The sequence below is a fragment of the Brachypodium distachyon genome, chromosome 2 (assembly GCF_000005505.3).
Source record: "Brachypodium distachyon strain Bd21 chromosome 2, Brachypodium_distachyon_v3.0, whole genome shotgun sequence".
NCBI lineage: Eukaryota > Viridiplantae > Streptophyta > Magnoliopsida > Poales > Poaceae > Brachypodium > Brachypodium distachyon.
The window spans coordinates 45,863,988-45,890,897 of record NC_016132.3 but is presented as its reverse complement, the minus strand read 5'-3'; the positions used below and the strand labels follow the sequence as shown (position 1 = coordinate 45,890,897).

Genomic DNA, 26,910 nt, shown 5'->3' with positions numbered 1-26,910 from the left:
GCTTGCGGGGGGCAGCCTGCATGGGCTGTCCCTCGGATCCAGGGGCAGAGGAGGTAGCCGGGGGTTCTTTCGGCTCGCCGGGAGCCCCCGGCCCTTCCGTCTCAGCCCTCGGGACTTGCTCTTCCCTCTCGGCGACGAGCACGGAGCTCACCACCTGGTCTGTCGCTGCCAGGTACAGCAGCAACGGCTCGCCCGGCTTGGGTGCGACGAGGACCGGCGGCGACTCCAGGTACCTCTTCAAGTCCTGGAACGCCGCTTCTGCCTCGGGAGTCCAATTGATTGGACCCTTCTTCTTCATCACCTTGAAGAAAGGCAGATGAAATGCCCTAGCGCCGCCACGCACCCGTTGAGGCGCCGGACGTCTCTAACCTTGTGGGGTGCCTCCATCTTCTCGATCGCTTCGATCTTCTGTGGATTGGCTTCGATTCCCCTGTGAGAGACAAGAAGCCCAGCAAGTGCCCCGAGTCCACGCCGAACGTGCACTTCTCGGGGTTAAGCTTGAGCTTGATCCTGCGGAGGTTGTCAAATGTCTCCTGCAGGTCGCCGATGAGCGAGTCCCTACGCCGCGACTTGACGACGATATCATCCATGTAGGCCTCGATGTTCCGGCCTAGCTGGGGTCCCAGACACTTGCGCAGGGCGCGCTGAAATGTGGAGCCCGCGTTCTTCAACTCGAAAGGCATGCACGTGTAACAGTAGCAGCAAACCGGGGTGATAAACGTTGTTTTCTCCTCATCTTCGACTGCCCTCATGATCTGATGGTAGCCGGAGAAGGCGTCTAGGAAGCACAAAGACTCGCAACCCGCTGTAGAATCTACTATTTGATCGATACGGGGTACAGGGAAGGAGTCCTTAGAACATGCACGGTTAAGATCAGTAAAATCTACGCACATGGGTAATTTATTTCCAGCTTTAGGGACTGCAACAGGGTTTGCTAACCAAGTAGGGTACAACACTTCCCTGATCGCCCCGGCGTTCTTGAGCTTCTCCACTTCCTGCTGGATGAAGTCCTTGCGTTTTTGTGCTTGCCGGCGAACCTTCTGCTTGACCGGCCGCGCGTCTGACCGCACCGCCAACCGATGCTCGATCACCTCCTAAGGGACTCCGGGAAGATCTGACGGCTCCCAAGCGAACCCAAGGGACGGATCAGGTGATCGTCTGAGTTGAAGGTGATCGGCACATGAGACCACCTCAACAGCTGCTGCGCCTCCACGCTGGGGAGGAGGGCGCAGACCTCACGCGTTAGCCACTTCACAGCGGCGTGAGACGTGAGAGCATACGCTCCCCCGTGGATGCAGGCGACGTCGCGAGGCTCCTGGAAGCCGGGCTCGTTGGCTGCGGCGTCGCTGTAGATATCCCCGTGCTGCTCAGCGCGAGGCTTGTCGCGTCCCCGGGGAGGCCGTTCCTTGCCGCCGTGGGTCTGACCGCGACCCCTCGCGGGTTCTCCTTTGTCGCCGCCGGCTGTGTCCCGGCCTGCTCCGCCGCGGGGTTGTTCGGGCAGTCCCGGGAGAGGTGCCTGATGTCCCCGCAGTTAAAGCAAGCCTCGGCAGCGCGACGCTCCTCGTCGCGCTGCTCGCGCTTCTCCTTGATGGTCTGGAGAGTGCGGCAGTCCTGTGCGTCGTAGGTGGCGTTGGTGTGGATGGGGCAGCGCGCGGCCGCTGCCGGCTTGCTGCCCGATGCTCCTGCCGCCGCCGCCTTCTTGGTGGGCCTCTGGGGAGCCTCCAGCTCCGCGGCAAGCACTTGCTTCCCGCCGCGTTTTCGGGAGCCATTCTTCCCGGAGCCCTTTGGTGGGTTTGCTGCCGCTTTGGCGGCAAGCTCCGGCGCCAACCGCCCTTCCTCGGCCGTCGTGCACTTGTGCGCGAGAGCGTAGAGATCCCTTGTGGTCCGGATCCGGTGCGTGTTGATCTTCTCACGCATTTTTGGGTCGCGGACGTTGATGGCATACGTGTTGATGATGGCGGCCGCTTCCGCCTAAGGGATGGAGTAGAAGAGGTTGGAGAACCTGTTGGTGAAGTCCCGCAACGTCTCCCCCGGTTTCTGCACGACCGTGTGCAGTTCCGTCATGGTTCCCAGGCGCTTGTAGCCGCCCTGGAACGCGCTCACGAACTGCTCGCGCAGGTCAGCCCAGGAGGCTATGGACCCGGCGGGCTGGTTGAGCAACCAAGTCCTCGCTAATCCTTTGAGGACCATCGGGAACCAATTGGCCCTAACGTTGTCGTCAGCGCCAATGGCATGCATGCCCAACGTGTAGGTCAGGAGAAAATCCTTGGGGTTCACGGTCCCGTCGTACGTCCCGAGCGTCGGCGCTCGGAACTTGCGGGGCCACGTCACCCGGCGCAACTCGCGAGTTAACGCGGTGCAGACGTCCTCGGTGCCCATAGGAGCATCCTCCTGCTCCTCTGGGCGCGGGCGTTCTGCCTCACGCCGGTGCCGGCGCTCCAAGCACGGGCGGAGGTCTTCCTGCTGGCGGGCGTTCAGGACGCCTCGCGCGTCACCCAGTGTAACGGTCGGTGACGAATCCGAGGACCCCATGGGATCCTCGCCTCCTTGCCCTCCCAGCGGGGGAGGGTGTTCTCCATGCCCCGAGACGCGAGGCGCATCTCCGCGTCCCGGGTTCTGCCCCCGGCCTGACCTAGCCGGGGCGCGCTTGCCTTGCGGCTGCTGGGCGACGAGTGCAAGGAGCGCGTCTAGCTCCGCACTCCATGCTTCGTGCACCGGCGTGCCTTGCAGTGGCTCGTAGCGCACCATGACACGCGCGGCTATGATGGCTTCCGCCGGGGTCTGGGCGGGAGGCTGCCGATTTTTCTACCGGCTGCTCTCCGCCCTGTTCCCCGGTGCCCTCGGGTGAGTGGGGCGAGACTCCATCGGAGTCGCACGCGACGCGCTGTGCTCATGGCGCAGCAGCCGCTGCGCGTCTTCGGCCCGTGAGTGGACTCCGGGCCGGCGCGTGCGGCTGGCTACGGCGCTGGGAGCCGCAGGCCCCCTTGGCCAGTTGTCTGCCGACGACCGAGGAGGTGGAGGGGCAGCTGCGACTGCTGCTACTGCCGTGGAGGGGACCCCTAGTCCCCTTGTGCTTGTGACGGGCGCACAGCGTCATGGGACCGAGTGCGCGTGGCGAGAGTGTCACGCAAGTGGACCCGGGGCTCGTCTGCCTTTTTGGGCGGCATGACGAGCTAGTCGTTGAAGATGTCATAGGCGAAGAAGCCGGTATGGACGACGAGGACGCCAGCGGTCACCCGAAGCTATCTGCACGCCCCCCTACCTGGCGCGCCAGATTTCGGAGCATGGTCTCCGGCACCGGGGATGCCGAGCACCCCCTTTTTGATTCGGTGGAGGGCGAGGTGATCGCTCCGGCGATCGCCGGCGTGGCGATAGACACGAAGTGTAGACACAAGAGTTTTTACCCAGGTTCGGGCCACCCGGAGGTGTAATGCCCTACGTCCTGCTTTGAGTTGTATTTTTTAGTATGGTTTTTACAGGTTGCTGGGGAGTTCCCGAGCTTTGCTACTTGTCCCTCTAAGGGCTAGGCTACTTGGGTGAATGCTGAACTGAATCCTACTGAGGTCCCACCGGAGCTGAACCTTTGACCGGTGGCATTGGTCCTTTTTATAGACAAGGGGATACCACAGGTGCTTGTGCATGCAGGGTGACACGTCCCTTAGACGCGTGTTACGGCCGCATGGAATACAATTTTACTCATCCGTGCTGGACGCCACGCAACGCCCGGTCCACTGTACACGGTAGAAAAAATAGTTCGTAGGGTAGTCGCCCTAGCCTTGCTAAGCAAGACTAGGCCTGCTGATAAGACTCCTGTCGGTGCATTAAATGCACTGCGCCCGCCGTCTTGTCCTGTCTTCACTGTTCTGCGGGTCCCGCCTGCATGCCCGAGCGCGGGTTGCTGGGGTGCACCCTCCCGGCTAGCGCACCGGCTAGTTGCCGGAAGGCGTTCCTTCGGCTTCCCAGGACCGGGGTTCCCGGGAGCATCTTGTACTCGGTCCTTGGCTTTAGCTTCACTGGGGATCCTCTCTTCGAGGCAGGCTTCCTGAGCTCGCCGCTTCCCGGGAGTCCTTCCTGATGGGGTTCCGTCACTGACGACCCATGCGTCCCGTATTAGTGGGACCCCGTGGGCCACTGGTACGACAGGAATCATCTGAACTTTTGAAACCATTTCATTACATTCCAGTTGATGATCTCAACCAAACACTACCTAAGTTACTCCCCACGATGAGAAGCCTTAGATATTTTCGTCATGTAAGACCTTTTACCAACAACCGAAACTTTTATGGTTACAATTTGACATTACATTATTTTCACTAATTATGTGATCTCTAGCAAGAAGTTATGTCTCATGAAATTTTTAATTTCTATTATGTTCTTCATGTGTATTAGGAGGGTAAGTAACCTAAATTTTGACTCTTCTTTGGACGTAGCCAATATTTTGGCATGCTCATGCTTCCTGGCAAATCCTAGTTCAATTTTCTTACCAACATTGATCAAAATGTGGACAACCAAAATCTTAGTCAAAATATATGTTTGCCAAATTTCGGTAGGGTTTTCTTGGCCTCAAACCAAACACACCACTCGTATTTTCATCTATACTAGCAGAAGACCCATGCGTTGTTACGGAACAACAGAAAATTGTATCAAAACGTTAAATCAAATGTTGATGTGTTTCATGGGCACATATGGATATAACGATTATGATATGTTTATTTTCTAGGCTATATTCTGGTCTCTTTCTCTTTTGCACATGTCTTATTTCTATATTTCGTGTAAAGAGAAAGTGACACATGCTCAACTCTTTTGCTCTCTACCTCCAGGTTATTACTGTTCTCATATGCACCACACTTGAAAAGTCATGTGTGAGCGTTTTTTAATTTTTTTTGCTGAATTCATGAAGTGATTCTCAATATTTTTTTACCTCAGGCTTATCCCATTGCCGTCCAAGTCCCTCAGAGAGCCACCGGCGCACACGAGCCGGTGGAGGCGGCGGTCGGGGCGCGCGACGGAGCCACGGGTCTGCAGCCGTCTTCCGGACACAGACACTGCCGACGTGCACGAGATGGTGGAGGCGACCAAGAGCGGCGGCTGGCGCTGGCGAGATCCGGATCGGGTGGGGGTGAGATTCGTAGGAGAGGAGGAGCGAGGAGGGCTTTGTTGTTGTTGTTTTTTTCTTTTTTGGGCGGTACATGTTTTTTTTCTGCGCTTGAGACCACGGGAGCAAAAGCGCGTGGGGACAACGGTGGCAGATTCGCAATTTCGGTAAAATGACGTACCGCGACGTCCGTACCATACCACCAACTCCGAGTTAATATATCGGTATACATTTTCTATCCTCTAATTCTGATGGGAAATCCCAATAAAATTATGTCTACAGATTCATGTGTTTTGGTTTTAAGTTTTGCTAGTGCACAGGCGCCTCATTTTTTTTGGAAAACCAGGCGATTTCCTCACCCTTCGATCGTGCGCCAGGATCGTGAAAATTTGGTTGCATCGTCCTTTTGTCTTGGGTCGAACAGCTTCATTTCTTCCAGCGTCGCTCTGTCCCATTCTGTCGTCCCGACTCCCGACCTCTCACCTGGGTGCCGCACGCCGCCGCCGCACCTGCTGCGCCGCTGCCGCGGGCTCGTCGCCGCAGCCGGTCGCCACCCCTGCTACACCCTTGCGCCATCCCCTGCCTCTGCTGTTGTGCGCCACCGCCGCCGCCCTGCTGCATCCTCGCCACCGAGCCCACGCCTGCTGTTCCTTCCGTTCTGGGTGCGCTCTGACTCACGGATGGCGTTTCCTCCGCGGGGTGGCGCTGATGCGTGCAGTTCATGTGGGGGTTGGGACGTCTACGGCCTCGACGACGAGTTGCTCGCCATAGTTCCCCAACCCGTGCTCGCCGTCATCTTCCTGTAACCAGTTGATTTCTGTGGTGATCTGGATGAAAAGGTGGAGGAATACGATGCTTCTGCTACCTCGATGGCAGGGAGCAAGGTACAGTTGTGTTGCTATGTTCAGATTTTTTAACTGGGTAGCGCATCTGTTGTGTTCGGTTGAATGCTTCAGTCACGGTATTATGCTTTCTGATGCAGTAGGTTGGTGCGCTGAAATAGGTAGGAGATAGTCTAATTAAACAGTGTGCAAACTAATTTCGAGATGTTTTGTTTTGTTTTGGTAACTCCATGCCACAGTACTCCTATAGAGTAGTTATCGGCTTGCTGTTGCTGTGTGGTCGTTATTGTGATGTAGTGCTTGCCGTAGTTTCTAGTTCGGTAAGCTTTGTGTGGCTGTTTCCCTCATCAACTAGCTAGATGCACTAGGTTATTCTGGGTTTCAGATTACAGCTGCATTATGTCACTTCTGTGTTAGATGATGCGATGTGGATCCACCCCTGATTATGTAATGGATATCACACATCTATCAACTACTAAAACTATGTTTCATGAGTAATTTTCTTTTGATTTGGACCTAATCGAACACAAGCCAATTTCATGGTCATTTTATGGTACTACTTCCTCCATCCACAAATAAGTGTACTTGTAAATTTTGTCCTAAGTCAAAAATATTCTAGTCTACCCAATTTTATTGAGAAATGTAGCAACATTTTTTACACTAAATTAGTATCATTAGATCTGTTTTGACATGTACTTTCATAATATACCGATTTGATGTCGTACGTGTTGCTACTCTTATAAAAAAAGTTGGTCAAATCTAAAAAAGTTTGACTTAGGACAAAACCTAGAAGTACACTTATTTGTGTACGGAGGTAGCGTAGGTGTTTGAGTTAGCAGGGTAATGCCAATTTGATGTGTATTTGCGCTGTCATTTAAATGCAATACAAATGTTGTTAAGATGCAAATGCACTTCCTTCTATAGAAGAGCAATTGCATACCTAGATTTTGCAGTTGAATCTTAGCAATTCATGAGTATGAACTTTACTGCACTAAGTTTCAGCAAATTGAACTTGATAGTATATATTTTTGCACTGTTCTATAAATGCAATCGTGACAAGCACTAGTTGCAATTCTGATCTTTTAAAATTGCAATCTGCTGGTTCTGTCCATTTTGATGTTGGTTTAGTCATGTTGTTCGCATCAAATTGCACTGCATTTTGATGTCAATTGCACCAACTGTACTGCTGCAATTTCAGTGTTTTTAAATCGCAATGTGTGTTCAATTGCAATTTTCAGGATCTAATCATTTTGTGTTTAATCAATATGGTTTAGTGTAAAAAATGTTGCTACATTTCTCAATAAAATTGTACCTTCATTTTGTCTATGTTCAAGTTGTAACCTCTGAATTAATTGCACCATTTTATTATCTTACAAGGGACCTTGTCAAGTTTGTGGGAAGCCAAGTGGGCCATGTAATATAAAACCAAAGATCAAGAGTTTCTTTTGCATCAATATCATCAAGGATTTTGATGATCATGTGGTACGTCTTTCTTTGTATATTACATACTGTGGTATTGGAGCAGGAGAATTCTTTGTGCATCGGGTATCCCGGACCAACACGAATGCATGGGATGCCTTTTTTGTGTCCTTTGCTTGGCCAACTATCTATTTTATTTGGTGTGACTTTTTGGCTGTTGTTATTTGATTCGCATGCATTCTTCGAGCAACTGGTCAGCTTCTATGGTATTGGATAAATGCTATTCTAGTTGCTTCTTTATTTTACCACACATAAGGATCCATTATAGGTTGTCTGGTAATGGGTTTATTTTGTTTTTTCAGAAATTCCCAGAAACAACCACAAACATCCTTAGGATACCTAAGAGAGGTGATATGTTTATTTATGCTAGAGAGCCGGATGTGCCAGAGGTGGCAAGGTTAATTCAGTTTCATATCGGCAAGGTTAATTCAGTTTCGTATCGATACTGATGGCCGTATGGCAACAGTGGGATCAACATTGTGGAAATAATTTGTTAAGGAAGCTCTGTTGAAGAAGAAACCAACACATTCCTATGCTAATCTTCAAGGAAATGCACGTTTAGTTTTTGCGAGGCGCTGTGAACTTTACCTTCTCTGACCCTTCTCTTCTAGGTTATGCTTGCTGAACTTATTACCGATATATAACTTACCACCTATGGTTAACTGATGTATTTTATCATGTACTGTGCAATGACTTTTACTAAACCTTTGATAAAAGCATCCAGCTGTACTGTTGTTCTGGTCGTAACAAATATATATAGTGCTTGTGTAACATATAACTATTCTCGTGTTCTGATTTGTAACAAATATATATAGTGCTTGTGTAACATATAAGTATTCTGGTTAACATATAAAATGCTGTTTTGTAACATACATATAGTGCTTGTGTAACATAAATATGGTTAACTTATGAGCTAGTTTTTCAAGGGTCTTTCTTTTGATAATCCCCACATAATTTGTTTTTGTGGGGCAATACGTGTGGTCTCTTTTGCTTATCTGTAGCAATAGGATGGAGGGAAACAAACAGATATTGTCTTTTGTATTTGGCCATTAGATTAGATTCAAAATCTGCCTGTTTTTAGGAAGAAAACCAGGCGCCTGGTTTTTTCAGTGAAAACAGACGCCTGTTTTCTAACACAAAAGCAGACGCCTGCTAGCTAGACAGTCTTGGTTTTATGTAGCATCCAACAAATGGTGATATTCCAATCCAAGGAGAATCATGCATTCCAAAGATGCTCTAAAGGGCTAAAAGTAGCCAAACAGCAATTCGTGGTATCATGTTCTTTCACAACTTTAGTCCCTCTCCAGGCCATGCCCCCCTTGCTCTTCTCGAGCATCCGTGTCTCCCTCCCCTCACCCGTCACCACGGTCTCCTTCTACACCAACCATAGCGGCTTTCTCTCCGACCCCGGCATACTAACCACAGCAAACGTCATTGTAGCTTCCCTGGTTTCAACGAAAAAGATGACGGATCTCTCGTCTCCTAATCATCACCATTCCCATCCCTAGGACTGACGGCTTTAGAATTGTCGAGCAAGATTAGGGGCTGCACTTGTTATTTTCAGTTTCTTGTTAGTCTGTACAAAAGTACTGGTTTTCTTCAGTAATAAAAAAAGAACCTGAAACCAGTTTTTGTATTTGGATGGTACATCAATTCATAGGGTCGAAAGTAAACACAAATGAGATGAAGGTGAATCCTAGGCGATTTATGGTGGTAATTTTGCCCCCTATTTTAAGATGGATTGTACAGAAGGAATTCCATGTATTTGCACTTAGCAAGGGAATTCCATTGCAAGAGCAGATATCTGTTCACGGAAGAGAATGAACGATCACAACAATTGTTCCTTCATTTCCAAATAACAATACAACTTATATTCATTATACAATACACCTGATTTGCTGGCTGCCAAATGTGCCACAAAGAACATATTTCCAGTTACACACAGCCATTCAACTATACAATGTCAAGAAAATATCCATTCATGTACAGAGAATATGGAACGTTGGTGACAAGAAGTGAATTATTTGCAGCTCGGTGGATTTGTACACTTATAAACTGTAGAAGCCGGTTGCTTGTATTCAGGTATGCTGGCAGGATCAACAGGTCGGACCTCACCGGGTTGAAAGAACAGGCTGTTATGCCTGCAGAAGTGGCATCACTAGTTTAGGATATGTTTCCCTTCATCAACGACAATACATGGAGACATGAAGTGAATGTTTATGCAGACAGCAACCAGAGATGCAACGGAATGAAAATTCAAGTGATCTGATGCAAGAACCATGCTTACAGAAGTCTTGTGGATAAAAGGTTGCAAAATGAGTAGAGTGCACAAGTGCTAGTTTTACCTCCGGAGGTCCAGCCCTATCAACCCAGCTTGAAGAATTGATAAATTGTCGGAGTCTGGCGAAACAATGACTACAGTATCCCCTGAGTACTGGGTCTCCAGTATTGACATGAGTTGTGTTACCCGAACAAATACGTCTGCAACGCTCTCGTTAGGTGTACCGTCATTGGTAGGAGGGGGTTTGATGTCTGACGAAATATTGTCAGATGCATACACCTAACTCCATGACAAGAGAGGAGAATTCTATCAAAACAGGAATTTTTTTATCTATCTGATTCACACACCTAATTGTTGTGAGCTAGGGAAACATAACTCAGGCTAACAGGGCCAAAGATTTAAATCAGTTGTTCTATTAATAATCCATGTCAGCAAGTACAGTAAAATTTAGCATGACGATGAACCGATCGGATGAATAATACCTCAGGTAATACTTCCAACCTCTTCCCCTCGTACGCACCCAATCCTCGCGCGTCCAAGAAACTATACTCCGGCACAATTTTACTTCACATTAAACAAGAAATAATTTCAGTACCGGATCACCAATCCAACTGTATTCATGCAAATTGAGGAAACATGGCCCGGCAGGGAGGTAGATAGATAGACAGGCACCTGCGGTTGATGCTATTGGCGGCGGCGATGATCTCAGCGGCCTGGTAGGCTCGCTGGGTGATGGATGGCCATATCCAGCAGTCGTCCTCGCACGCGCCGAGGCGGCGGAGCTCGAGCGCGGCGCGGGCGGCCTGACGGAGGCCGGCGGGGGAGAGGCCGCTGTCGACAGAGGTCTTGGCGACGGGGTTGGTGCGGAGGAGCCCCTGCCCCTCGTACACCGACTCGCCCGCGCGCACCAGGAAGTAGCGGTTGGCCAGCCCCGGCGGCGGCATGCGGAACAGCCCGCGCGCCGAGGCGGCCGCTGGGGACAACGCGAGTGGGACAGGCGCCGCTGAGAGCAGGAGTAGGTCACGGCGGCGGACCGAGGGGAAGGCGGGTCGAGGGAGCGGCGGTGGCGCGGAGGGGAGCCGAGAGGACGGAGCCGGGGAGGGGGAGGCGGTTTGCATTTCCAAATGTCCGGGCGCTGGCTGCCCCTTGTGAGTTGCGACGAGTGGAGTGAAATATCCAGCTTTTTCGGCCCAGTACAGTTCGAAAAAAGAGAGTAAATTGGGCAGAACCACCGCGTTTGAGGCAGTTGTAACAAAATCTTCGATTTTGCTAAGTGAACTTGTTGCACGTGCCACTGATTCCGACTTTTGGGGTGCATAAGACGTGTTTCTCGGGTTGACCGGGCGGAGCTAATGTTAGAAGCACCGTTAGCGGCGTCAGCGCAATGCGAGGATGGCCTTGAGGGTGGGCTTGCCGGCCTCGACGACGACCTAGAGCACAGGCGGGCGCGAGCGTGGAGATGTGCTGCCGCAGCCCAGTGCCGGCGACGCGCACGAGGTCCTTGGTGAGCACGGCGGCTTCTCTTCCCCTTCTCCATTTTCTTCCTCCGCGCCTCCCCTCCTCTGCTCTGCTCCGGCGAGCTCTCTCGAGCCCTTCTCTGGCTGCCACCCTCTCTACCTGCCTCTGCGCGCACCACACCGCCTCTCCGCTCCTCCTCTGCACCGCATGGACGGCGGCACGCGTCGAAGCCCCTGCCCGCGCGCGTCTTCCCCAAGACCGGCGGAGCGGGTCGCCCGCGTCGATCTGCACGCCCGCGACCTCCCGTGCCTCCCCGCTTCACCCCTCCTGGACCCCACGCACGCCCTAAGCAGTCGTCGCGCGCGCGTCTTCCTCGCGTCCGGCGAGAGCGCCGCCGCACTCAAGCTTCCTCTTCTCGCGCCTCCCTGAACCCGCCGCCACGCACAGGAGCACCGCCTCGACATCGCGAAGCCCCCACGGCCCTCGCCTGAAGCCACTATGCACCGGAGCGCCCCCGCCTCGAAGTCCATCGACACCGGCCGCATATCGTCGTCGCTGGACGCCTCTGGCAGCGGATCCGACTCACTGTTCCCTCCTTCGGCCTCTATGTGCCGACGCGCACGCGCAAGTTATCTCAGCGCGCCGTCACGAGCACCGACGAACTGCCCCGCCGCTCTCTCTCTCGGCTCCGGTGAGATCCGCGTTCACGGGGTCAATCCAATCAAAATCGGCACAGACAAATTGTGGCACCTAATCAAATTCGGCGGAAAGGCTTTCTACAACAGCGGCCGCGGCATGTGGGTTGTAGTCGTCGGAGTAGAATCGTCTATCTGGATTCGGATTATGTCGCACCAGTGGTCCACGGGGTCCCACTGGTACGGGACGCGTGGGTCGCCAGTAACGAAGCCTCGTCAGGAAGGCCTTCCGGGAAGCGATGAGTCCGGGAAATCTGCCTCAAGGAGACGGTTCTTGGTGAAGGCGAAGCTAAGGGCCGGAATAGAAGAATCTCCCGGAAACCCCGGTCCCGGGAAGTGGAAGAAACGCCTCCCTGGCAGCTGACCGGGTGCGCTAGCCGGGCAGGGGATCCCCAGCAACCCACGCTCGGGCATGCAGGCGGGGCCCGCAGAACAGTGAAGACAGGACAAGACGGCGGGCGCAGTGCATTTAATGTATTGACAGGAGTCTTATCAGCAGGCCTAGTCTTGCTTAGCAAGGCTAGGGCGTCTACTCTACAAACCATTTTTTTCTACCTTGTACAGTGGACCGGGCGCTGCATGGCGTCCCGCATGGATCAGCGGGAATGTTTTAAATGTGGCTGTGACATGCGTCTCGGAGACGTGTCAGGCTGTATGCATTGGCACCTGTGGTATCCCCTTGTCTATAAAAAGAGGACCGATGTCACCGGTCAAAAGGGTTCCGATCAGTCTTAGTTTGAGCCCTAGTTAGGGACATCGTCAAGTAGCTCCTCGGGAACTCCCGGGACACTTTGTAAGCCACATACGCAATCTTGAATATAACAAAAAAGCAGGACGTAGGTTGTTACACCTCTGGGTAAATTCACGTGTCAACGCTTCGTGTCTATTGTCACGCCGGCGATCGCCGGAGCAATCGCCTCGCCCTCCACCGAACCAAAAAGGGGGTGCTTGGCATCCCCGGTGCCGGAGACCCGTGCTCCGACATCTGGCGCGCCAGGTAGGGGGGCGTGTAGAGAGCTTCGGGTGACCGCCGGCGTCATCGTCTTCAACATCGGCTTCTTCATCTACGACATCCTCAACGACTAGCTCGCAATGCCGTCCAAGAAGACAGACGAGCCCCGGGTCGATTTGCACGACACCCTCGCCATGCGCACTCGATCCCACAACGGCGCGCGCGCATCGCAAGTTCAAGGGGACCAGGGGTCCCCTCCACGGCAGCAGCAGCAATCGCAGCTGCCACCTCCACCTCCTCGGCCGTCGGCGGACAACCGGCTGAGGGGGCCTGCGGCGCCTAGCGCCGGAGCCAGCCGCGCGAGAGACCACAACGTGGCGCGCGCCAGCCAGTGAGTCCACTCGCGGGCTGAGGATGACAGCTGCGCTATGACCACAGCGCGTCGCGTGCGACGCCAACAGAGTCTCGCCCCACACATCCGAGGGCACCGAGTGACCGAGCGGAGGGCAGTCGGTCAGAGAACCGGCAGCCTCCCGCCCAAACCCCGGCGGAAGCTATAATTGCCGCGCGTGTCATCGTACGCTACGAGCCACCGGAAGGCATGCCGGCGCATGACGCGTGGAGTGCGGAGCTGGACGCGCTCCTCCCGCTCGCTGCCCAATAGCTGCAAGGCGAGGGTGGCCTGGCCGGTTCGGGCCGGGGACAAAACCCGGGACGCGGAGACGAGGATCCCGAGGGTTACTCGGAATCGTCAACGACCGTCACGCCAGGTGACGCGCGAGGCGTCCTGAACGCCCGCCAGTAGGAATACCTCCGCCAGCGCTTGCAGCACCGGCGCCGGCGCGAGGCAGAACGCCAACGCCCAGAGGAGGAGGAAGACACTCCCAAGGGCGCCGATGACGGCTCCGCCGCGTTCACTGGCGAGCTGTGCCGGGTGACATGGCCCCGCAAGTTCCGAGCGCTGACGCTCGAGACGTACGACGGGACCGTGAATCCCAAGAACTTTCTCCTGACCTACACGTTGGGCATGCACGCTACCGGTGTCGACGACAAGGTCAGGGCCAACTGGTTCCCGATGGTCCTCAAAGGATCAGCGAGGACTTGGTTGCTCAACCTGCTCGCCGGGTCCATAGCCTCCTGGGCTGACCTGCACGAGCAGTTCGTGAACATGTTCCAGGGCGGCTACAAGCGCCTGGGAACCATGGCGGAACTGCACACGGTAGTGCAGAAACCGGGGGAGACGTTGCGGGACTTCACCAACGGGTTCTGCAACCTCTCCTACTTCATCCCTGTGGCGGAAGCGGCCGCCATCATCAACACGTACGCCGTCAACGTCCGCGACCCGAAGATGCGTGAGAAACTGAACACGCACCGGATCCGGACTACAAGGGATCTCTACGCTCTCGCTCACAAGTGCGCGATGGCCGAGGAAGGGCGCTTGACGCCCGAGCTTGCTGCCAAAGCAGCGGCAAACCCACCCGAGGGCTCCGGGAAGAAGAGCTCTTAGAAACGCGGCGGGAAGCAAGTGCTTGCCGCGGAGCCGGGGGCTCCCCAGAGGCCCACAAAGAAGGCGGCGTCAGCGGGAGCATCGGGTAGCAAGATGGCGGTGGCCGCGCGCTGCCCCATCCACACCAACACCACCCACGACGCACAGGACTACCGCACTCTCCAGACCATCAAGGAGAAGCACGAGCTGCGCCACGAGGAGCGCCGCGCTGCCGGGGCTTGCTTCAACTGCAGGGACGTAGGGCACCTCTCCCGGCACTACCCGAACAACCCCCGCAGCAGAGTAGGCCAGGGCACATTCGGCGGCGACAAAGGAAAACCCGCGGGGGGTCGCGGTCAAGCCCGTGGCGGCAAGGACCGGCCTCCCAGGGGACGCGACAAGCCTCGCGCCGAACAGCGGGAGGACTGCAGCGCCGACGCTGACGAGCCCGGCTTCCAGGAGCCTCGCGATGTCGCCTGCATCCACGGGGGAGCGTACGCTCTTACGTCTCACGTTGTCGTGAAGCGGCTTACGTGTGAGGTCTGCGCCCTCCTCCCCAGTGTGGAGGCGCAGCAGCCGTTGAGGTGGTCGCATGTGCCGATCACCTTCAACTCGGACGATCACCCGATCCGTCCCTTGGGGTTAGGGGTACTCCCCCTCGTGGTGTCGCCGATCATAAACAATGTGACGGTGACCAAGATACTGGTGGACAGCGGGGCAAGCCTCAACCTGTTGTCCGCCAAGCTGGTGGAGAAGTTTCAACTGCCCCAGGAGCAGATGAAGCCCACCGACCCGTTCCGGGGGATCAACCCCGGAGTGGTGCAGCCCATGGGGCGAATCACGCTCCTGGTGACCTTTGGTTCCCGGGAAGCGTTCCGGACTGAGCACATCGTTTTCGACGTAGCTCACACACCGTTGCGGTACAACGGGATCATTGGTCGGCCAATGCTGATCAAGTTCATGGCGCCAACCCATTGCGCCTATGGCGTGATGAAGACGCCGTCAACATATGGCATACTCTCCATCAAGTGCGACCTGAAGGACGCTGCTTGGTGCGTGGGCGAGGTCGTGAAGACCCGCACAGAAGAAGGCACGAGCCGCTCCCGGACCGGACGCCGGGGGCAGCTCCAGCTCCAGCCCGCGCGTCAGCAAGGGCACGAAACTGAAGGAGGAGGGCACCAAGGTCAAGAAGGTGCCCCTGCATGCCGGCAACGAGGCACGGACTGTCTCCATCGGTGCGAGCCCCGGCGACAAATAGGAAAGCGCCCTCATCGCCTTCCTCCGGGACAACTCTGACGTGTTCGCTTGGAGACGGCGTTTATCACCCCGGTTGGCTGCTACTGTTACACGTGCATGCCCTACGTGAGTGTATGGGACCCCAGCTAGTCCGGAATATCGAAGCCTACATGGACGATATTGTCGTCAAGTCGCGGCGTAGGGACTCGCTCGTCGGCGACCTGCAAGAGACGTTGAACAACCTCCGCAGGATCAAGCTCAAGCTTAACCCCGAGAAGTGCACGTTCGGTGTGGACTCAGGGCACTTGCTAGGCTTCCTGGTGTCTCACAGGGGAATCGAGGCCAACCCACAGAAGATCGACGCGATCGAAAAGATGGAGGCACCCCGCAATGTTAGAGACGTCCAGCGCCTCAACGGGTGCATTGCGGTGCTTGGGCGTTTCATCTCAAGGCTGGGCGAGCGAGCCCTGCCTTTTTTCAAGGTAATGAAGAACAAGGGTCCAATCAGTTGGACTCCCGAGGCGGAAGCGGCGTTCTAGGACTTGAAGCAGTACCTGAAGTCGCCGCTGGTCCTCGTCGCCCCCAAGCCGGGCGAGCCGTTGCTGCTATACCTGGCAGCGACGGACCAGGTAGTGATCTCCGTGCTCATTGCCGAGAGGGAAGAGCAAGTCCTGGGGGCTGAGATGGAAGGGTCGGGGGCTCCCGGCGAGCTGAAGGAACCGGCTACCACCTCTGCCCCTGAACCCGAGGGACAGCCCATGCAGGCTGCCCCCTGCAAGCGGCTAGTAGAGCATGCCATGTACTTCGTTAGCACGGTGCTGCCCGATGCCCGGGTACGGTACCCGCAGGTCCAGAAGCTTCTGCTTGGGACCCTACTCGCTTCAAGGAAGCTGCGCCATTACTTTCAGGCGCACAACATCACGATGGTGTCGGGGTTCTGCCTAGAGCGGGCCCTCACCAACCGTGAAGACACCGGGAGGGTGGCCGAGTGGAGGATGGAGCTGGCGGAGTTCGGGCTGCGTTTCGCAAACACCAAGAGCATCAAGAGCACCGCTCTCGCTGACTTCGTCGCGTAGTGGACATCGACGGGCATAGAGGAAGAAGAGCCGGAAGCGAGCCTTCCCGGCAAATTGGACGAAGGGTACTGGGTCATGTACTTTGACGGTGCCTTCTGCTTGCAGGGCGCCGGTGCCGGAGTGGTGATCGAGTCGCCCACTGGAGATCAGCTCAAGTTCGTAATACAGCTTGACTTCACCAACAACACAGCAGAGTACATGGGACTGCTTGCCGGGCTGCGCGCGGCAATCACCCTCGACATCAAGTGCTTGGTTGTTCGTGGGGACTCCCAACTCCTGATCAACTAGGTAAATAAGGACTACGACTGCCCCCAGATGGCAGCGTACGTAGAGGAAGTGCGAAAATTGGAGTCCTTGTTGGTTCAAGGGACTTTGGTTTGAGCACGTGAAGCGCAAGGACAACTTTGTTGCGGATGAACTGTCCAAATGGGCAGCGGAACGCAGCAAGGTGTCTCCTGGGGTGTTCGTGCAAAGGCAGTCAAAGCCCTCTGTCGACCCCAAGGCGGTTGCCGGGGAAGTCCCTCCGGCGACTCAAGGAGACCTCGCAGCTGTGGGGGACCATGCCAGCAAGCTTGTGGCATGCACTAGCCGGGAACCACCACCCTGGGGGACTGATATCATTCGTTACCTCAGGGACGGGACCCTCCCGAAGGAAGACGTTGCCGCGGAGCGAGTAGCCCGACGAGCTAAAATGTACGCCCTGGTGGACGGGGAACTCTACCGGAGGCGTCCAAGCGGAGTCATGCTCCTCTGCGTGCCCCAGGAAGAAGGGCGCACGTTGCTAGAGGATATACATCGAGGCACATGCTGGGAAAGCATTCCGGCATGGCTTTTACTGGCCGACGGCACTAGCCGATGCCGAGCAATTAGTCAAGACCTGTGAAGCGTGCCAGTTTCATGCCAAGAAGAGCAACCAGCCAGCACAAGCCTTGCAAGTCATCCCGTCCTCGTGGCCGTTCGCGGTCTGAGGGCTGGACATCGTCGGCAAGTTGCCGAGAGAAGTTGGCGGCTACGAGTACTTGCTCGTAGCTATCGACAAGTTCTCGAAGTGGATCGAGGTGGAGCTTGTCTGAGCCGTCACGGTGCAGGCGGCCATCAAGTTTTTCAAGAGCATTGTGTGCCGGTTTGGTGTGCCTAACGGCATCATCACTGATAACGGCACGCAATTCACTAGTGCGGTGTTCCAAGCTTACTGCGAGGACATGGGTACGAAGATTCACTTTGCCTCTGTTACTCATCCAAGGAGTAATGGGCAAGTTGAGCGAGCCAACGCAGAGGTGCTGCGGGGGCTCAAGACGAGAACCTTTGACAAGCTTAAGGGCCACGGGAAACACTGGGTTGAAGAACTCCAGCCCGTGTTGTGGTCACTACGGACCACACCAAGTCGGGCGACGGGTCAAACTCGGTTTGCCCTTGTCTACGGGGCAGAAGCTGTGCTGCCCCTCGAGCTCAAGTATGGGTCACCTCAGGTACGCGCGTACAGCGACAAGAGCCAACACACGCAGAGGATTGATGACCTTACCTTCATCGAGCAGATTCGATGCCGGGCTGCTGTGCGAGCTGCAGGCTACGAGCAGGGACTCCGTCCTTATCACGACAGGAGAGTCCGTCCCTGGGGGCTCGAGGTTGGAGACCTCGTCCTGCGCCGGATACAAGGAACGAAGGTCGGGAACAAGTTGACTCCAATCTGGGAAGGCCCTTTCCGGGTAGTGCAGGTGACCAGACCGGGGGCTGTCCGGCTGGAAACCGAAGAAGGCTTGCCGGTGCCCAATAGTTGGAACATTGAGCACCTACGCAAGTTCTACCCGTGAAACGTCGGCGCCTTACCCACGGGTGACGCTGCGGCAGCGTGCCTCTTTAAGCTAGTGTAGCCGGGCAAGGCCCGATTGTAATCCGCTAGCACAAAGCTGAATAAAGATAAGTGCTGCTCCGATAAATGCCGCGCTTTGCTATTTATGAGTGCTTTTGTCTCCTGCTCTATGTGCACAGAATTGTCTCTCCTTGGCTGTGAGCAGGGGGCTGCCGGAACCCCGAAAACCAAGCTCGTTGCCGGGACGTCCCGGAACGAGGCCTAGCAGTTGCCGGACCCGTCCGCAACGTGCTACGTGCCAGCAAGGCACCATGGGAATATGAAGATTCTCACACCCAAGTCTAAGGTCGACTCTTCTGTGCTCAGGGGCTGGGAGGCAGGAGGTTATCCAGTTTGAACTGTTTTTCATGCATTTCGAAATGTTTTGCTATGCACCTTGGGCACTGCAGGAATCTGACACGCAGGGTAAAGATGGGGCGAAGGCACACTGTGATGCTCGTGGGGTGGTCACGGGTGTCGTCGCCTTGTGAGTAAGTTGTGCATATATGGCAATTATTTCGAGGCTTGATGCAGGAAACTGAGACAGGGCCAGTGCCTCCACGCGGCGACGGGTGGTCCCGCCCGTGTGGAGGCAAGGGCAGCGCTTCGGCTATTTAAAGAGACCGGTGCAAGTGCAACACCAGCAACGGGCAAGAAAGCAAGAGATGTCGCAGAGAGGCGATGGTGGTGCATTCCTCTGCGCTTGTTGCTGAGGGTGTTCCCACCATCACTGCCCTGCCACATCACCGGAGGCGTGCACGCTGGGGTAGTTAACCCGCCGGCGGAGTGACTAGCCGCTGCTGTTTGGTCCTAGATTGGCGCACATCACCGGAGGCGTGCACGCTGGGGTAGTTAACCCGCCGGCGGAGTGACTAGCCGCTGCTGTTTGGTCCTAGATTGGCACCGCGGGTCCGTCTTGGATCCCTAGTCTGGCCAACCATGTAGTTGGCGAGTCCCCGGATACGCAAGGCTAAAGCACGAGAATTACAGTGCCCCTCCCCGGCAAGCTAGTTTTAGACAAAGAAGCAAGTAAAAGTAGCATTGGATATAATGAAGCTTGAGCAAACGAGTTAACAAATAACACTTGTGATGACAAGGGAAAGCTAACACAAGAAAGTTCTAAGGCGCCATGCGCCACTTGCAGGAAAATAAGAAAAAAAACAGGCAATCATGCAGGAGGTGCTCCCGAGGCGGCTGCGTCGGTGTCAGGTGCATCCTCGGCATCAGGGGCTTCTCCAACAACATCCTCGTCGGCGGCTTCGGCTTCATCGACCTTGCCCTGCATCCACGCCACCATCTCGTCCACAACGCCTTGCACCGCTTCCCGGTGGGTCTTGGCCTCTTCCTCGTCCGACCAGGTGTCGAAGACCGACTCGAACGGGAAGTCGGGGTGGGCGGAGTGGACCCGGGTGAGAATTTGCCCGGCGACCTGCTCGGCTGCAAGGCCGACTTGCCGGTCCCCGAAGGCCGTACCGCAGTTCTGTAGGCCGCTCAGCCGGCCGACGAAGTCTGTGAAGAAAGAGGTGAAGCTGCCCATGTTCGCCCCGTCGAAGGAAGCCACCGGGATGTCGAACCCTTGCAGCGCCTCCACTGCCGAGTCCGCCAGCTTCTTCAGCCTGGCCCCCTCCCCTGTCCTGCGTGCCCGCCCCTCGGTGCACGCACCGCGAGCCTCTTGGCCTGCAGCTTGTGTTCGCGGCACTCGGACTTCAGCCTGCCGATCTCAGACGCCTTCTTGGTATTGTCGTCGTCGACTAGCCGAAGTTCCTGCCGCGCCATGTCGAGCTAGCCCTGAAGTAACGAGCTGGCATCTTGGGCAGCTTTGAGCTGCCCCGCCAGCTCACGCTCCCGGGAGCGAGCCTTGTCCTGCAGCTCCTTCTCCCGGCGCGCCGAGGCTTCGGCTGCTGTTGCAGCCGCCATCTCCAGCTCTCTGACCTCGCGGCGGAGGGGCTGGATCTCCAGGGAGTAGTTGGACAGTAAGTCCGTCTTCTCCCGGAGACGCCCCTGGAACGAGTCCAGAGCGGCCTGGTGCTCCTCCTCGCTCTTGGCATGCGTGGCCTTCACCAGCTCGAGCTCCCGCTGGTGCTCTTGTTGGAGATCCCACAGCTGCTGGAGGACTTTCGCCTCCGGCACCCCTTGGACGGCAGGCGTCGCCCCGGCTTGCCACGCTTGCTGGAGCTCCCCCCAGAGCCGCTGCAGCTCAGTGCGCTGCTCCTCCGCCTCCCGTCGTGCTGCGCCCAGTTCCGCTACCACGCGAGCATGGTGCTGCTGAGCGTCGTTGAAGAAATCGACGAACATCCGCTGTTGCTGCTGGATGTTGTCGATCACTTAGTGTCCCTGATGGAACACGCTGGGGTCGAAAGTAATCCGACCCCATGACCGCCCGACGAGCCCGCGAGATACTTAGTTTGCAAAACTTAGGCGAGAGGGAAACTTTTTCAAAAACAAGAAGGGTGGGTGGGTGGGAAAGAAGAAAAATAGAGCCTATTTTCACGTTTTCAAATAGTTAAGAGGAACAAAATAGATTTCTAGACTAAACTTCGACCAAAAGAAGCCAGGGAATCCTAGAGTCAGTTTAGCTCTGATACCAATTTGTAAGACCCCGGGACCGGAATTATGCAATTTAGCCCCAAATTGCTAACCTTTGCATAATTCAAGCCTCAGGTTCTTAACCTACGATAAACACTTCAATACATACATGCATTAATGTGCTCATCGCAGGGTTTTGCAACATGAATATCATTACCAAAACTCTATAGAAGAGAGTAATTACAAAGCTCATACAAGGAGCCGAATAACAATTATTACAAAGAGAGAACACATGTCCCAACATTACATCATTACATCAACGGAAGTCGAATTATGCCCGAGTGCGGACAAGAATACAACATGGCCTGAAGAGGCTGGAAGCTGGAAGGAAATCCGCCACGAGTCTCAGAACCCTGATCTGGATCTCCTGGCTAAACATCGAATCCAACGTCGTGCTCCACGAAGAAGCTAGCGGCTCACCTGCTCTGCTGGAACCTCTGAAGAAAACAACGTTGCAAAGCAACTGAGTACAAAGTACTCGCAAGACTTACGGGGAGATCTATGCTAGTATGCAACATGTCTCAAAGGATGGATAAAGGGGGGTTATGCAGCAGCAGATATCTGGAGAGACACTCTAATAACAACGTCTAATGAGAGAACGAGAAGCGTCTACTAAGTGAAAGTGATTACCCTATTTACTAAACACCAAACAACACAATCCTCATATCACCCCCTCAACACCCTGTGAGGAAGCAATCCAAAGAAAACTCACACTTAAGCAGTTTTAAGCGTATCCATGATTAAAAGCTAATTACTACTCAAGTTTAAGAGATTAAGTTAATTAATTGGTATGAGTTCTCTATGATCAAGTAATGACCAACCAAGTCGTCCATAACCGTGGACACGGCTTTCCGAAAGATTTATCCCTGCAGGGTGTGCCAATTTACCCGTACACGTTCGTCCAATCCTTATTGCCACTCGAGTAGGAACACACAAAAAGGTGTGTCGGCAGGATTGGGCGACACGACGTTTCCAAGCCTCACAACTAATCCAGGGAACCACCCAACTGAGTCTAATCCAAAACGAGAGCCCGGCCGAAGCGTCGTACGGACTCAAGAGTTGCGGGAACAGCTGGTAGTGGTTCAGTGTCCGCAGAATGACCACTCCAGACGTGTGCCGCAGTCCTATATGTATGCAAAGTACCAACAAATTTCCAAACACAACAGCAGTGTATATGTGATATGCCAAATGGAACGCCCGAACTATGTAGCCCCTGGAAGAGCTATGAAACGAGTACTAAGCCGAGGGGGAACCCATATATTCTCCCACGAGCGGTTAGTGCGAAGTTTTTTGGGTCGGCGAAAACGAGAACTCAGTCCTTAGGTCAGCGTCAATGGAACAGAACACCAATGCGTTAGCACGGCCTCCCATCGTTGCCTTGTGCAGGTAATAACAGGTCACAGTTTAATAATTACAATTAAATACAGAAAGTAGCATGTGGATGGAGCAATTGTATCACCCCAAGTAAGGACACTAGACTAGCAAGATAAGCAAAACTTCTAATGACCAACTAGGGCAGAAGAACAAACATGTGACATGGTAATAGGATAAGGAACAAGACAACATGCATTTGAGTAGAGCTGACTAAAGCTATGCAATCCTAGAGGCATCGTGACAAGAACTGAGAACGTAACTTAGTGCAAGAATGAGAGAGAGGCATTGGGTATAAACAACATGTTCAAGGAATGGCTACTTGCCTGGAGTACTCAATTGCCCGGAATTGAGTAAGAATCCTGGAAGAAGAACACAAGCGTAGTCGTCGTCGTAGGAACCGGACTAGCTAGGAAGAAGCAAATACACCACATAAAGGAAAGTATAAGCATACAAGATACACATGGTAATTAATATGCGCAATCAAAGAATGATGCGTGACATAGGGATGATGCATGTCATATTAAGGAATCCGAAACTAAATCCGATATACGATTACCAAGTTAAATGGAGTCTGAATACTCTACACATAGCATCTATACAACTCCATATGCAAGGAATAGAGTTTAATGGATTAATTACACACAATAATATTATAGTTGTATTAGGATGCATGACAATGACATGAATAGGTGCAATGCACGATTTAACAACAACACAAAGAACTGACAAGGTCGGAGTTGCACACCTCCGGGTGGCCTGTACCTGGGTAAATTCATGTGTCAATGCTTCGTGTCTATCGTCACGCCGGCGATCGCCGGAGCATTCGCCTCGCCCTCCACTGAACCGAAAAGGGGATGCTCGGCATCCCCGCTGCCGGAGACCCGTGCTCCGACAGATTCTCCTTGCCATTGGCGCCCGGGTTGGTCTCCATCGAGCGGTCCCTGTGTGGGCAGATGGCGACGTGACAGGAACGGCGTCTCGAAGCGGTGCGCGTGCTGGAGCAGCGGCTCCACGAGGTTGCTCGCCGGAGACAAAAAAGAGAGAGGGAGTAAGCGGCGCTAACGGACGACGCTAGCCCGGTCAACCTGACATGTGGGCCCGATCGGTCAGAAATGCACTTATAAGTTACAATCAACGGAATCAGTGCTACGTGCAAAAACTTCACCGAATTGCGGTGGCTTTGCGCGAAAATTAGAAAAAACGGTGATTTCTGCAACAAGTCACTGACATGTGGTGATTCTGTGCAATTTACTCGAAAAAAAGACATCGTCGAGTACATACTCCGACGTGCACTCGGCTCACACCAGGTCGAGCTAAACAAAATGCTTTGTCCATAAAAAAAACTACTGATTTGCTAGTCGTCTCAGAAATGGTATTTCTCATCGATGGTCTAAGGCCTTTGAATCATGTGTTAAGATTCGTGTTGTAGTTAATGAGGAGGCTGACCAAGTTAAATAAAGCAACAACTGAATGTATAGTTTGTTGGTTTGTGGCTAGTACAGTATGGTCTAGCTGTAGGTCGCAGGTTCAAGATTTTGGACGTCCACTTTCTGTCCTTTTTTCTTTTTTTTTCTTCCCATTTTCCTTTTTTGTTTCCTGTGTCCTGATTTTTGTTTCCGGCGGGCAGGTTGAGCAATCAACTCCTCGCTGATCCTTTGAGAACCACCGGGCACCAGTTGGCCCTGACCTTGTCGTCAGCGCCAATGGCGTGCATGCCCAACGTGTAGGTCAGCAGAAAATCTTTGGGGTTCACGGTCCCGTCGGACATCCCAAGCGTCGGCGCTCGGAACTTGCGAGGCCACGTCACCCGGCGCAGCTCGCGAATACACGCGGCGCAGCCGTCCTCGGCGTCCATATCAACAATGTGAAATCTTTTCATTTAAATGTTAAAATATCCTTCCCATTTCACCTGCAATTTCTAGAATCGCGCATAAATTTTCACCTACAATTTTACAAATCGTACATAAACTTTCACCTAAAATTTCTTTAGAATCGCTCATAAATTTTCACCTGCAATTTTTTAGAATCACTCATTAAATTTCAACTGCAATTTTTAGAATCGCGCATAAAGGTTCACCTGCGATTTTTTGAATCCCGCATAACCTTCACCTGCAATTTTTAGAATCACGCATACCCTTCACCTGCAATTTTTAGAATCTCGCATAAAGTTTCACTCGCACTTTTTAGAATCGTGCATAAAGTTTCACCTGTAATTTTAGAATCACGCATAAAGTTTTACCTGCAATTTTTAAAATTTAATTGTTATTATTTTTGTTGCATTTTTTCCTTTTTCCGTGGCATTGGTGTGCTGTGCAAGTGTGCTTTTTGTCGGAATCGGTCATTTTTCAAATTTCAAGCTTTTAGCACTGTTTTAAAGTTTGTAGCAATACACATGAGAAGCATATGAGTGGGGTCTTGTTTTATGCAGTGGCAAAGGTAGAGAACCGAATCATTGGGTTCAACCCCCTTTTTTATTGTGTACTTTTCACTAATAAGCCCACACAAACACCAAATTAGTGAAGGGTTTGATTATTACATTGGGTTCATTTGAACCCAATGGTTGTACATCAGTTCCGCCACTGGTTTTATGTTACTACAAGGACGAATGATTTTTATTGTGATCTCAAACTCCGAAAAACAGACAAATGCGTGCATGGCTGTCTGAAAGCGGAGGGTGAGTCTAATCACACGTGCATGGCGCACACACATGCACGGCTGGCTGCAAGCGGAGGGGGAGCTTAATCACACATGCATGGCTGGCTGGATTGGCCATCGACTTTCTCAGTCGACTGAGAGGTAGGCATTCCTAAAACATACTCCGTAGTACAACAAACTGAGAACCGAGTATATATCATGAAAATTATCCTTCCTAGAATTACGGAGGAAAAACATCCTCCCGAGAAAGAAGTTGGAGCAAATGAGTTTTATTACTCTGATTAAATTTTTCAGTAGACCAATTATAATGTATTTCCTCCTTTTCACATAGGTTGACGTATCTGGTTTCGTTCAAACAACATTTTGTCGGATGATAAATTTATTAATATGCAATTCGTATGATAGGAAAATTATCAACAGTAACTTTTGAAGACGAATTTATCGATATAAATTGCATGTATTAGAAAACACATATTAATTAAGTAATACTCCCTCCGTTACATAATCTTGTCTCAAATTTGCCCAAAAATGGATGTATCTATTTCTAAAAAGTGTCTAGATACATGTAAGATTTTGACAAGAATTATGGAACGAAGGTAGTACATCTAGAGTTGTAATTAAAAATCAATTCATCAACAAGTAACAATGAAATGGAGACATGTGATGAGAGTTCATAGAATAATTTGTCCTTACATTTTTGGAGCTCTTATATTAGCGTTTGTCCTTGTATTTTTAGATGGAGGGAATAGTATAATTTTTCGAAGTAGTCATTCATTGACCTAAATCACATTTCTTGCACTCCCTAATTTTTTTTATTCACGAACACACGTCGGTGCATTCCTTTTACTCTCTCTGTCTCTCTCTCCCTGCACCATCAACAGTTTCTCGAAGTTTTCTTTGTTAATTTAGGTGATTTTGAAGATTTGGCCTGGGTCCTGATAATTTTAGTGATTTAGAACAAAAGCCCGTTACTTGATGAAAATCCTGGATCAATGTAGAGCCTAAGTTTCAACCAATCGGCTCAACAACCAGAAATGGTTTGGTTGACTTGCTCCTCATGCATGCCAGAAAAATCTTTCGAAAAAAATGCATGCCAACAATGGTTTCGTTGCACGATCCGTAGGTTGCGGGCACAATGGCTTTGAGAGAGAGCATTATGATCCTGCTTTTTTTAACATTATATGGTTATTATTTTGGTGTGTCTTTAGATTGCTCTGATCACAGCTTGACATGGTTTATTTTGAAATTGCTCCATGCGAAAAGTTTAAATATTGTGTTAGAATTAGTTTCCTGAGAAACACATGACAATACTACAGCTCTCACGAGGAATAAATGAAGAGCTTTCGAGAAATGAAAGCAGGTTTAGCGAAGAGTTGCAGATTTTCAATTTTGCTTTCCACGATAGAGAACCTACTACGGATCCAAATCTTATGAGAACTTTTTTTGATGTCGGGAACACCTACTTCAGTGTGGAGCATGGCAAATCAACTCCATCATAAACACCGGCGCCCCGGCCCCGCTTTCAATAAGAACTTTACTTATCCAGAGAAGGAGATGAGTCAAACATCTTGTCTGGCAGCTTGTTTCCTTCGCTCTGATCTCGTGCCAGAGTACTAATAAAACCAAAAAAAGCAGAATTGAAAAACTCCCAAACGCTCTCCTTCAGGTGTCAACAAAACGTGTTAACATCCACCATGTCAACTGCTTAGATCAATTGTGAGATATATTTTCATAGCATCTTAATTTGACATTCTTATGTTGATATTTTTTTGTTATAAAATTGATCAAACTTTTACTCCCTCCGTTTCTAAATACTTGTCGCTCACTAAAACAGCGACAAGTGTAT

General features: G+C 52.5%; 1 protein-coding gene and 1 long non-coding RNA gene across 3 annotated transcripts; one reads left to right on the top strand and one right to left on the bottom strand.

The window, feature by feature from the left end:
* Nucleotides 1–5,526: 5,526 nt before the first annotated feature.
* On the top strand, nucleotides 5,527–8,197 carry LOC106865969. Of its 2 annotated transcripts, XR_001405904.2 has the most exons (3): nucleotides 5,527–5,979; nucleotides 7,315–7,419; nucleotides 7,719–8,197. It is a non-coding gene; the product is annotated as an uncharacterized LOC106865969 (long non-coding RNA). The 2 variants fall into 2 exon arrangements; XR_002963176.1 differs by having other exon boundaries at nucleotides 5,529–7,419.
* Nucleotides 8,198–9,237: 1,040 nt separating this feature from the next.
* On the bottom strand, nucleotides 9,238–10,885 carry LOC100842854. Its single transcript, XM_003569445.4, has 4 exons — nucleotides 10,370–10,885; nucleotides 10,180–10,261; nucleotides 9,762–9,976; nucleotides 9,238–9,557 (listed from the first exon to the last, which is right to left on the bottom strand). Exons 1-4 carry the CDS (start codon nucleotides 10,813–10,815, stop codon nucleotides 9,437–9,439), a joined length of 864 nt encoding a protein of 287 aa, XP_003569493.1. The 5' UTR covers nucleotides 10,816–10,885; the 3' UTR covers nucleotides 9,238–9,436.
* Nucleotides 10,886–26,910: the final 16,025 nt, after the last annotated feature.